Source organism: Mastomys coucha, unplaced genomic scaffold (genome assembly GCF_008632895.1).
Source record: "Mastomys coucha isolate ucsf_1 unplaced genomic scaffold, UCSF_Mcou_1 pScaffold13, whole genome shotgun sequence".
Lineage (NCBI taxonomy): Eukaryota > Metazoa > Chordata > Mammalia > Rodentia > Muridae > Mastomys > Mastomys coucha.
In genome coordinates, this window is record NW_022196895.1 from 76,528,914 (window position 1) to 76,541,291 (window position 12,378).

General features: G+C 44.0%; 1 protein-coding gene across 2 annotated transcripts in view; it reads right to left on the reverse strand.

The window, feature by feature from the left end:
• The window catches only part of Atp9b (ATPase phospholipid transporting 9B (putative)), a 203,146-nt gene that overhangs the window by 9,304 nt on the left and 181,464 nt on the right, over positions 1–12,378 (reverse strand). For both annotated transcript variants that reach the window (XM_031366142.1, XM_031366141.1), the window contains exons 22-26: positions 10,279–10,423; positions 9,981–10,045; positions 9,033–9,188; positions 8,791–8,855; positions 6,179–6,287 (exon numbers count right to left, since the gene is read on the reverse strand). In XM_031366142.1, coding sequence (XP_031222002.1) covers positions 6,179–6,287; positions 8,791–8,855; positions 9,033–9,188; positions 9,981–10,045; positions 10,279–10,423 — 540 coding nt within the window. The remainder of the gene's footprint in view (positions 1–6,178; positions 6,288–8,790; positions 8,856–9,032; positions 9,189–9,980; positions 10,046–10,278; positions 10,424–12,378) is intronic.

Consider the following 12,378-nt stretch of genomic DNA (forward strand, 5'->3'; position numbering starts at 1 on the left):
TTTGAGACAGTCTTGTTGTGAAGCTCTGGCTGGGCCATACAGCACAGGCTGTCCTTAAACTCATGGCAATCCTCCTATATCCTCCTAATTGTTAGGATCACATGCATTGTCATCATGTCCATTATTCACACAATGACTTGAAATGGTGAGGACACTACCAGGGACATTTGTACTCAAAAGTATTTAGGAACAGGAGGCAGTGGCACCCAATGGCTGTCATTGGTCATATGGACTGAGATGGGCTTACTGAAGTTGTATCTACTGGGGTTCTATTGTTAGAGTGCTTCTGTTTGTAACCAACCAAATATTTTGGGAATATACTTTCAGCCAAGGAAATATCCCATGTATTTGTCTTCACCTATTTTATTAGGCACCCCGGGGCTACTCATAGCAGTTCCTGGAGTTCCTTCATACCAGGCCTAGAAATTCTTCCTTAAGGAGAAGTCCCCCTTTTCTTATCAGTATAGATCCAGTAAGACTACTACACATTTGGTTTCTCCTGGGAGGGAGCTCCTTCTGGTTGAGTCACATGCTAGGTCAATGCCAGCATCAATGACTGCAGCAAGTATTTACTTTCTGCTATCACATGGTGCTTCAGGTTGGCCTCCATTTTCTGTGCCTGACCTGGGATTTACTTCTTCACTGCTCAACTCACTGGTTGGAGAATACTGCAGGCCCAGATGTGTTCATGGCCACTGGCTCCAGGTCACTACCAGGAGTTGACCTGGGATGTGTGTGTTTCTCTGTGAGGTCATGCTCATGCACTATGCACTTTGTGCCCCCAACAAAGCCAGGAGCCCAAACTGACACCTACTACCAACTCAGCCCTTCCTTCCAGTGTCTCATCATGAGAAGGCTGTTCTCACTAGCTACGTGTTTGTACGTGCTCACTGTACATTAAGGACACAGGTTTCCCCACAAGGAGCATATGCAGTCCTTGCCAGCCTTTCTGTAGACTAGAGGTGATCAGGACATTGTCCATTCTCACATCTTCTCCGTTGTGAGTTGATGATGATCTATCTGTTTAATCTGGATTCCATCATTTCAGTGTCCATTCTGCAGTGCACAGGTCTGAGGTTCTGACATGAATAGTCAGGTACCCCCAAACACTTGGTAGATCCAAACACCCTGAGATTCCCTCACCCTACAGTTTTGTCAGCCACTGATCTGTTCTTGCCCTCTGGTTCTATACTTTCCAGATTTCAGAAAATAGAACCAAAGTAACTTTGGTGTCGAGTTTTGCTTAGCAAAACACAGTTCAGATTCTCCTTTGATTCATATTATATAAATGATGTTTTTTCTTCTTGCTTCTACACAGCATCCCAGTGCATACCTGTACCATCATGGCTGTTTGTGGTCACCAGGATGCTTATCCATTTTCTGGTCTGCTTCTAGCTCTCAGTAATTGTAACAGTGGTACCACAAACTTCCTGTTGGTGCATGTCCTAACCAGCTTGTGGGACTTAAGAGTACTGGAAATTTGAATTTCTATTCATTCTTTTAAAAGTCTATTTTTAAATTAAAATCTAATTATATCACTTCCCCCTTTCTTCTCTCCAACCCTTACCATTCTTCTATTCAAACTGATAGTCTCCCTCTCTCTCTCTCTCTCTCTCTCTCTTTCTCTCTCTCTCTCTTTCTCTCTCTCTGTGTGTGTATTTATGTATACAAATATATAAATACAAATTGTTGAGTCCACTTGGCCTTGTTTCTGTGTGTATGCCTTCAGAGCCGATCGTTTTGTACTAGATAACTAATTAGAAAGCTCATCCATGGCAGAGACCAATTCTTCCTAGCCCATCATTAGTTGCCTATAGTTCACACTATAGGGGTAGGAGCCCATCACTGCCACTGTTCAGTCATAATGTTGAGGTGTCATGGGTGTAGCTTCCTTGTCTTTTCTAAAAAGACAATCTCACAACAGACTTCCTTGTGTTCTTGCTCTTAAAACCTTTCCATTCTCTTCTGAGAAGTTCCCTGAGCCTTAGGTGCAAGCATAGTATTGTAGATGTATCTGTTGAGGCTGGGCGCTCCAGGATTAGCTGATTTTTGTATTTTGAACAGTTTAAATATTCTACAGTGGTCTCCACTTGCTGCTAAGAGAAGCTCCTTAGATGTAGGGTGAGAACTACACTTGGTGTGGGTGAACAGGTGTTAGAATGCAGTTAGGAATCATGCTAGTTTAATAAGGGAGTAGCAAGTTCTCTAAGATCCATGACCTCACTAGCTGGTGGGTAGTTACTGTAGCCGTTCTTAATTGCTGTGTAATGTTAGCCCATTGGTCTAAATTTGTAACATAGACAGAAAATAATGGTGGGCATTTTTCACAGGCTTCCTTGACAACTGTACATCAATTGTGGTCATTAGTTTAGACCTTTTGTTCACTCTTTAAACTATTTTCTCTTGATGACTTTTAAGAGTTCTTTATGTGTTATGAATACAAATCTTTAGACAAGAGTATAACTTGCAAATATTCCCTAATATTCCCTCCCAGTCCATGGTGTGGTTTTATTTGTTCGTTTTCCAAAACTGCATAACTCATAAAGCAAAACTTTAAAATTATAATGAAGTCCATTTTGTCTTTTATAGATACTGATTTTGGTCTATGTCTACAATCTCTCTGTCGAGGTTATAAACTATTTTGTCCTGTATTTCTCCCATTGGGTTTCCAGTTTCCAGTACACATCAGTGGTCACTTGAGTGCTTATGCACACGCGGGGTGAGAGGTGGAGGCTGCAGAAGAAGATGGCCAGCTGTCCGACAGCAGCCCTTTCCACCTGAGCTGTTTTTGTCAGAGTGCAGCAGTGTGTGTGGATTTTCTTCTATCCACTCCTGTGCCTGTCCCATCTGCTGTCTTGACTGTTATTATAGATCAAGTCCTGAAATAGGAACCTGAGCCAACCAACTTCGCTCTTTCCCAAGCGGCTCTGACAAAGCCAGTTTCCTTGTTGTTCCATCAAAATCTTAGAGCCAGCTTGTCAATATTCAACAAAGTTCAGTCTCTAAATCAAAATTCTTCCAAAAAATGTCACAGTTCTTGTGCATGCGTTTTGCAGTTTCTTATCAGAGTTACACTAGAGTGCTTTGCTTGTTTAATATTACCAAAATTGGTATTATTTTTGTATCTAACTGTTGCTAGAATGTAAGAATTAGAAATCACATACCACAGATTTTTCTTTTGAGATTTGAAAATAACTATGGAACCTATAAAGAGAAGTTAAAATTGTGCCTTTGCTAGGAGGCAGAGGCAGGTAGATGCTTGAGTTTGAGGCCAGCCTATTCTACATAGTGAGTTCCAGGAGAACTAGGGCTATATTCAGAAACCCTGTCTCAAAAAGAAAGCATTATTTTAAAAATTACCCATCTTAAAAGCCAGAATCATGCTGAGGACATTCTACAGAAGAGAGGGAGTGATGGACAGCTGCAGCATTCTTAAGAAGGGCCAAATGCAATTCCTTACCAGGTCTCATTGACACTGGTTACAAACAAACCAATTCTGCCATTAGCAGTGATGCAGGCTGTGAACTGTGAGCCAAGCAGACACACCTCAGGGTCACAGGCTGTCTCAGCTGACTCTGAGCCGTGCTGTTATCCCTATCCTCGGGCTCACTAGCTCCCTAACAGTGTCCATCCACTCAGGACACGTGTAGAAACTTGAAGTGCTAGGAGAGGAGTGGACATGCCAGTTTTCTGTCTGAGGGTGGCATCCCAAGTTTGACTGAACTCACGATAAGCAAAGTTTAATACCTCAGAGCATAACGGGGCTTCAAAAACAGAACAAGAAATATTTCAGTTAAAAATATATTAGTTATTCTAAGGAAAGCAAGCTGGTATTTTTTTTTTTTAATGAAGGAAATGCTGCCTTTTTATGTAGCTGACATATTTATTCCTTCATTCATTCATCAACTATTTAGTGAGCAGACAGATACCAGGCATCTCTCTCTCCAAGGCCTAAAGCATAGCTGGTGACACTTAAGAAGGGGCAGGTACAGCTTAGGCTGTAGGAGCAGACTAACAAGTGTTAAGTCCGCAATCAGCAACTCTGACAAGAACAGTAAGGGTCTGCCATGCTTGGACCGTTCATACTGTCGACTAAATGGCTAAGTGACCAAGTACACAGAGCAAACAGGGTGTAGAGGCTCAAACTTGAATGCTTAGTCCATAGTTTTGCTTCGTAAAGGATTAGAAAGTGTGGCCTTGTTCGAGGTCATGCGTGTGTCACCAGGCATGGGTTTCGAGGTTTACAAAGCCCACACCAGGCCCAGTCTTGTGCTCTGTCCAGCAAAGACTGAAGCTGCAGACCTATGAAAGGCCTCACTGACTTGAAACTGTGCTCTTAGGAAGAAGCTGTTCCTAGGGAGGTTGGGATTGGATTGTGTGATGTCAAAGCATATTTTTAAAGCTAGAAATGACGAGAACAAGAAATTGAAGCATATCAGATTTTAACATAATAGATACTACAAAGATAAAAATGACAGATATCTGGATCATGGAAAAAGAGAACTTAGAGACAATGGGGGCAATTGCTAAATAATGCAGAGATCACTCTGGGATGTTGAGACTTTCTACACTGTTGACCTTTACAAAAGTGGACACTTGACTGGGATGCAACCCAGTTCAGACTGTAAACAAAACACCGTGTGTTTACATGGTGTGAGCTTATGATGAATATATAGCTAGAGACAGTGAGTTCCTCAGACACTCAGGATCCTATTCTTACTAGAGTAACTTGATGCCTGTAATGATGCTAGTCGATCCTTACAAGGTCTCAATCTTTACAAGTGGTAAAGCCATGTTTCCTCTCCTTCCAGGGGGAGACTGTGCCACTACTACACTGTTACTGCTGAGAATTCCTCCTAGCCTGGGAGCCTGCGGCATCACTCTGAGCAACAGGACTCAGTGTCCTACCTCTAATGGGATGGAGACTGCCTGGATTTAAGAACTGCTATGGTAGAGGATTGGGGTATTTAAACTTCTATCAAAAGTTGGTTTCCACCTTCTTTTTGTTAACCAAACATTTGCAGAGTATCTGGAGATAAGGCAATGCATGAGCTACTAAAACTCTAGTTATTTGCAATAACTTCCTATAGCTTTCATTTCTACGACCTTACGGTGATCCTATCACAATAGTCTCATTTTAGGATTTTAGACTCAAAGTGTCCCTTCTAGTTGTAATATATATAAATTTTGGATAACCTCTTGTGGTAGGTACAACCACATTATCATCATGATAATGATCACATTTATAACTTATTTTATATGATCACAATGAAGATTTATTTAATATGAAAGTAGAATTATTTGGATACTTATAGCTCTTTTAAGAGGCTTTAAGTTTTATAAATTTGGTCTTTGTGCTAATATCATAAAAACCTGCTATCTGGTGAGCTGATAGTCAGATAAACTACAGTCTAGCCTGCTAGTTAGCAGTCAGCTGGATTACAGTCTAGCCTGCTAGTTAGCAGTCAGCTGGTTACAGTCTAGCCTGCTAGTTAGCAGTCAGCTGGATTACAGTCTAGCCTGCTAGTTAGCAGTCAGCTGGACTACAATCTAGCCTGCTAGTTAGCAGTCAGCTGGACTACAGTCTAGTCTGTTAGCAGCCAGATGGATTACAGTCTGGTTTATTAGCAGTTAGCTAGGCTATACCCTAATGTGCTAATGGTCAGCTGGGAATTAACTAATTCTTTGAACACCCAATCTAATTCTTTCTTCACTATACCATATTGCTACTGCTTTAAAATTGGAGTTGATAATTTCAGGTTATCAACTGAAAACCTAAATTTAATTGAAGGTTAGTGGGTTTTTCTTTCTCTATGCCAGTTTAGAGGAAGCTAGCCAGGCAGAAAACTCTGAAGTTACAATAATTTGTATGTGCAGGGCTCAGCTACCCCTCTACCCGTGTCCTCATTGTCTCTAGCTTTAAAAATATGCTCTGACGTCACACAATCCAATCCCAACCTCCTAAGGAACAGCTTATTCTAAGAGCACAGTTCCAAGTCAGTGTGGCCTCTCTCAGGACGGCAGCTTCTGTCTTTGCTGGGCAGAGTATATTTCGCACTATCCCCACAGAAGAGAGCATGTCTCCAAGTTAGAGGACTGAGAAGTACCTTTCAAGTATAATTCTGAAACCCACAACTAGAGAACTAGGGATGCCAGGTAAGACTAGCACTGGTCTTACCTTGGTGAGGTCCTTGTACAGCTCTGGGTAGAGAATCGCCATCTCTGGCTTTACATCTTGGTCCAACACCAAGGAGAACACTGGGAACATGGTGTAGATAGTTGCATACCTAGAAAACCAAGACCAAGTTGAGTTAGCCTGATAGATGCTTGTGACACAACACTGACCATGTTTCTAGGGTCACAGGGAAGTCAAACTCTCAATAAACAGAAAACAAAATCTTATAAAAACTAACCCAACCCTCCAAGGTAGCAATCAGTTTAGACTACTCTGGAGCTTAGGTACCAAACGCAGCACAGCCTGTTGTAGAAACCATACACACGAGAGTATTCTTATTAACCTTTGGTTTTTGAAACATGGTTGTCACTCCAAGGACAAAGAGAAACTTCCTAGGAAGCTCAGTCAGGCCTTGAACTTGTGACCCTCCTGCTTCAGCCTCCTTAGTGGTGGGATTACATGGTGTTGTACCACTGTGATCAGTGTTCTTGTTAAATTTTGGATGATCCCTGCAGACTCACATGTAACCACCTAATACAGAGACATCTTAACTTTCTTCACACTAGTGCCCAAACGTGTCCTACACTCAGCCATCAGGCATGGCACCTAACTCATTCATATTCATCCCTCCTCCCCCACTGTAGGGCTACTGTGGAGACTTAGGAAGAAGTACATTTTGTGGATGGCTTTCTAGACTCCATGTCATGCCCTGGAGATCTATGCTGTGGGTGTGCAGTATCTTCCTTATTGAATGTACCTCAAGGTGGGTAAGTCACACTTGCTGAACCACTTATTCATTTGTGTAAATATATCTTGGTTATTCCCAACTTGGGGTTATTTAAATAAAATTGGTATAAACATACACTACGCTCCCTCCCTTTTTGATATAGGGTCTTACTTTGTAGCCAAGATTAGACTGAAACTCACTACACAGCCCAAGCTGGCCTCAGTTTGTCCTGACTCAGTCTATAAGTGCTGGGATTATTTATAGACATGCACCACTCGGCTCAGATTAGCTCCACCTTGGGAGGCAGTGACACCACGACAGGTCTGGTCACCCTGCAGAGGCATATTCATTTTCGCTTCTTTTGCATGCCTGTGACTTGTACTCTGCCAAGCACTTGCAAGCAGCCTCTCTGTACAACCCTACCTGAAGCTCAGTATAATCACCTGTTGGATCAAACAGGCTCAGGAGATCATGTACATTTTACCAGGCCATAGCTACTAATGGTGGGAGGCAACAAGCATGTCTGGGTTTGAGATGTGAGGCCTCCAGTTCTTAATTAGATCACTTAATGTGGTCAGAAACACAATGGTTTCCCAGAAGCCCACACAGATCCTTCAAAGAGGGTGGCTGCGCTGTGGAAAGGACACGCTACTATGCAGGCAAAGTCCCAGAAGTAGTTTCTGCTTTGATGAGGCGGTGAGATGGAAGGAGGCAGAAGCCCAGACAGACTCAGCATTCACCACAGACAGCAGATTCTGACAGAGGACAGGTGACTGGCAGGTCCTGTTTTGGCTAAAATTACTAGAATTCTGGGAGGGGTCACATGTACTTAGGCAGGTGAGAGATCTTGCTTTGTCTGTCCTCTACTGGCCAGGAGGGCAGCTGAATACTGTAGCAAAGGGTGCTGGTGTGACTGTAGCGGAGGACAGCACCCAAGCCAGTCCTTTTCAGTCTGACCCAGCATGATCCCAAACCTCCCAGATGCTGCTCAGAGTTCTCACATGCCACACAGAGACAGCATGGGGACAGCAGGGGGACGACCGTAAGCAGAGAGACGCTAAGGTCAGGGATACTTTCCAGGTTCTTTCTGGTCTAACATGGAGCCCTGCTCTGAGGTGTGTGATGAGTCTCGATGGGCAGATAGTGGCAGGGGATGGCTTTTACTCTGTGGTCACACACAAACAACACAAACACTTTTATGATTTCTAGGTTTAACAACTGAGGATGAGGATGGGAGAAATTACTATTTACTTACTTAGAGGGAGTCTTCCTTTTCGTACTTGGTTGACAATATCATCTTGGCACATGTACCACTATGCTACTGAAGAACTTGTCCAAGGTTTCTCAGTGGCTGTCTTTGAATGCAAGGCTTTGTCATTGCTAGGGACAGACTAGTCATGTCTCTCTCAGTGCTTTCTATCTCGTTTCCTGGCTAGTGGCTGGTCCCATTCCCTCAAAGTAAAGTCATATTCCCATGGGGACAGGGCAGGCTCAGGAGGCCTGCAGCTGTGGCCTGAAGCTCCAATCCCTGCTGATGGCAGTGTTGGCACGTACCCGCCCCTTGGTTCTGCCCTCTCATTATGCTTCGGGGCCCTTTTATACAACTTCAGATCTGCCGTGGTTCCTGACACAAATTATGGCTTCCCCAAGAATACAAAGTCTAATGAGAAACTTAGCACAATCTTCAAAGGCATAGGCGTACAGGTGTTTTTCAAGTTTCTTCAAACTTAACATGAGATTTCATAGCAGTTAAGTCATCTTAAATGTTTATATGCAAAGAATTACCCAGAACACCTAAAGTACCACTCAATATGTTCCACGTTTCTTTTAAATAGAAGTTCTCACATACATGAGGCTGAGAGGCACAGAGAACATCTGTGTCACTTACCCTACCATAAGGAATCCTTGGTACAGCGGTACAGATGCAAAGTAGAAGACTGAAGAAAACACAGCCTTAAAAGATAGAACACGGTTAAGTTAAACACCAGAGCTACATTTGTACCATCTTTACAGAGGGATCTCACTACAATACGGTGACACCCAGTAAGTCCAGTGGTTACCTCCCATGACAGTGGCACAGCCCACAGAGAAGCCATTGCCTGCTGTGGCTTGGTGGGCATAGGCTTATACCTGCATGGTAGAGATGATGAGACCCCTGTGCATGACGAACTGGCCAAGCGCTGCAGACCGTTTGTAGCTGTTCCGCCCATGCACCATGAGCAGCCTCCCGATGTGTCTGAACTGTGTGATGGAGAAGTCCGCTGCCAGTGAAGCCTGTTTCCCCTCCTGAGGAACCACAAAGAACCTCTAGAAACATCACATACTGAGAACCACACAACGCTGAGTTTTAGAGCTCATGTGAATTAAGATACTAGGGCAGTGCCTGCTTGACCCCAAAGCATCACTCAGCATGTGTCATCCATCTGTACCAGACAGTGTGGGTGAGGTAGAGGAGACTGTCCTACAACCAGTGCACACACACACAGATATCAGCCATTCACAAGAAGAAAGGGGCTTTGATCTATTAGCAACACAGAAAATAAGACGGGAGGGATTAGCACTGGCTATGGGGACACCTTACCCTATCACACAGTCCCAGGCTACTTCGAGACAATTCTCTAAATCATAATTTGAAAAGAAAAATCTACTTCTGATTTTTCAAAGCTATCGAGGAGAGTAGAAGAGAGCAGCGAAGGGAAAAGCCAAAGTCAAGTTGAACAAAGTTTTTAGGTCTTGCTGTGTGTACTCATGTTTGGGTGACTGTACAGGAACAATACAAACTACAAATGTCAACCATGGCTTAGATGGCAGGAGAAAGGGATACTTCTACAGAGAATGAAGCACGTAAGCAGGGGACAGGAGATGAGGTGTTAGGGAAGGCCCAGGACAGGTAGACAGGGTAATTAGTGATGAGGACGGGGGTCATAAGCACAGAGGACCTGACAGAGCTGGGAAAGAGATGCACGAGCAGATAGGAAGGCTGCTGAAGGCTGCTAGCTTCGTACTGTTGACCAGCACTCCATGGTGGGGTAGTTGAGGACAGCGTACATGAGCATGTGAGATAAAAGCATGACCTACCTTCCCTTCAATGCCAATCCCACAGTCAGCTGCCTGGATCATGCTCACGTCATTCCCTCCGTCACCTGAGAGGTACCAAGGGGTGGAGAGTAAATAAAACATCTTTTTGTTTTGTGTTTTATACTACTGTTAGGGACTATTAAGAATTTCCTATAATACAGATGAAATCAATTTTAGAGACATAACACAATTTGCCTTATGTTAATGAGTTGGCTATTTTCATATTTCACTGTTGACAGGAAGGTGGACCACCATCCCACCGCCCACCCATGGCGTGGCTGAAGCTGGGTGGGCTCACCAATGGCACAGGTGCGCTTCTTGGTATGCTGGCGTAGCAGGGTCACGATGCGAGCCTTCTGGGTGGGTGAGCAGCGGCAGCAGACCACAGCAGGGCACTGGCAGGCCAGGTCCACAAGTTCATGCTCGTAGTACCTCAGGCAGACCTGGGGGAGAGTGCTGTGACTCTACTGTCAACACACAACCCCGGGCTCAGGGGGAACTGAGCAGAACTGTAGGAAAGCCTCAGCCCCCCTCAGGTACACAGACTTCCATGTTTCAGGTCTCATCCTGGACTGTGTCCTCCAAACTTTACAGCAAAACCTGTCCTGGGGCAGATGGCTCAACTGTACAGGAGGGCAAGATGGGAAGATGAGCAGGGGTGGCCAGGCCCCTGGTAGGGTCTCCCAAAGGTAGAGAACAGCTCAAATAAAGGATAGGGTCATGGCCACGGACACACTGCCAGGCTGATATGACCAACAGATGTATGTACCTCCCTGGAACCAGTATACAACAAATTCTGCCTATATTTGGTTCAGTGTTTCTCAGGCATGCATACGGCTGATGAAGATCTTGGTTTGACACATGATATCAGATACTCAAAGCCCTTCTAAAGTGACAGTTCCAGTTCTTAGTTCTCTTTGTTGTTGGAGAGACCCAAAATTCAAAATCTCATAGCCTTGCCTAATGCGCACAGTCTTATTCATTCTCCAGGAATGAAGGACAGGTACTGGAAGAGTGGGTCTTCAGGCCATGTGACCCAGGCTACTAACACAAGAGAGATCATAGACCTAGCTGCCAGATTTGTGGTGGGTGGAATGTGTACCCTCTGCCGGTAGCTGTGGAAAACTTCCTTCTCCAGTTGTAGCCAGGATTCATGCAACTTGCTTCTACCTGTGTGCCTGGGCAGAGCCTGTGGCCACTCTGCTCTCCTGTCTCCCTCTGCTCAGGGGACAACGGTGCTTAAAGTCACGTTCGAGGATCGCCTAGGAGCCTCCCAGCACTCATCTTTACACACTGCAACTGTCTTAACTTCTGGGTCTTATTTTTTCTTTTGGTATGGATTTCTCATTACACAACTTTTAATCTCCTGTAAGAGGTATACTTTTTGTTAGCCTCTTATAAGATGTTTGGAACACATTAGAATATAAGAAAACAAATTAAAGAAATTTATAAATAGAAAAGACTATTTGGAACATATTAAAATATAAAAGATACAAAATGAATGGCATCTTCTGGTCCCGAGATGCTGACCCACCAGAGTCAAAGTCAGCTATGCTGGGAGCTGTCTGTCAGCCCCTTCCAAACCTTAAAAGAACTGTAGGGTAGCTCTGAAGATCCTGGTACAATATGCTACAGTCTTAGGCCCAGGATCTCGAGTGTGCTAGGAGGAGGACAGCAGTGGGAGCACAGGAGAAGCTGGTACCTCAACCATGTGTCCATGAAGCTGAAACCATACACAGACTTAAGGACAAATAACAACTATCCCGCTGGCCTCTCCCACATGGGTTCCTGCACTCTTCCCTAGGGCCCTGCACTCTGAGGTGTCATGAGAATCTGAAGACTGACACAGGAGCCTCTGTACCACGGTGCAGCTAGTAAGGAATGTATGTTTAAAGTAAGGAATGTATGCTTAAAAAGCAACATACTTTTTTTGTAAGTTGAGTAGAAAATTATGTAGTATGCCTACTTACAATAGGAATAATGTAGTATGCCTACTTACAATAGGAATAATGTAGTATGCCTACTTACAATAGGAATAATGTAGTATGCCTACTTACAATAGGAATAATGTAGTATGCCTACTTACAATAGGAATAATGTAGTATGCCTACTTACAATAGGGAATAACAACAACGTGAAGCTAACTGGAGGCCACTTCCTCTTCTCAGGTGCCATGTGTCCACATGTACACACGGGAAACACAGAATACATTTTGTGGGCTGAAATGTCTTGACCACTGGAGACTGATGCTATTAACTATGAGCAGGGGACCCAAAATCAGGACAGGGCCTTGAACTGCTGAACTTAAGCAGCTTCTAAAGAGGAAGGGACAGATGAGTCAGGCATGGCCACCACATGCCCTTAGGACTGAGTGTTCTGACGACTGCCATGACAGGAG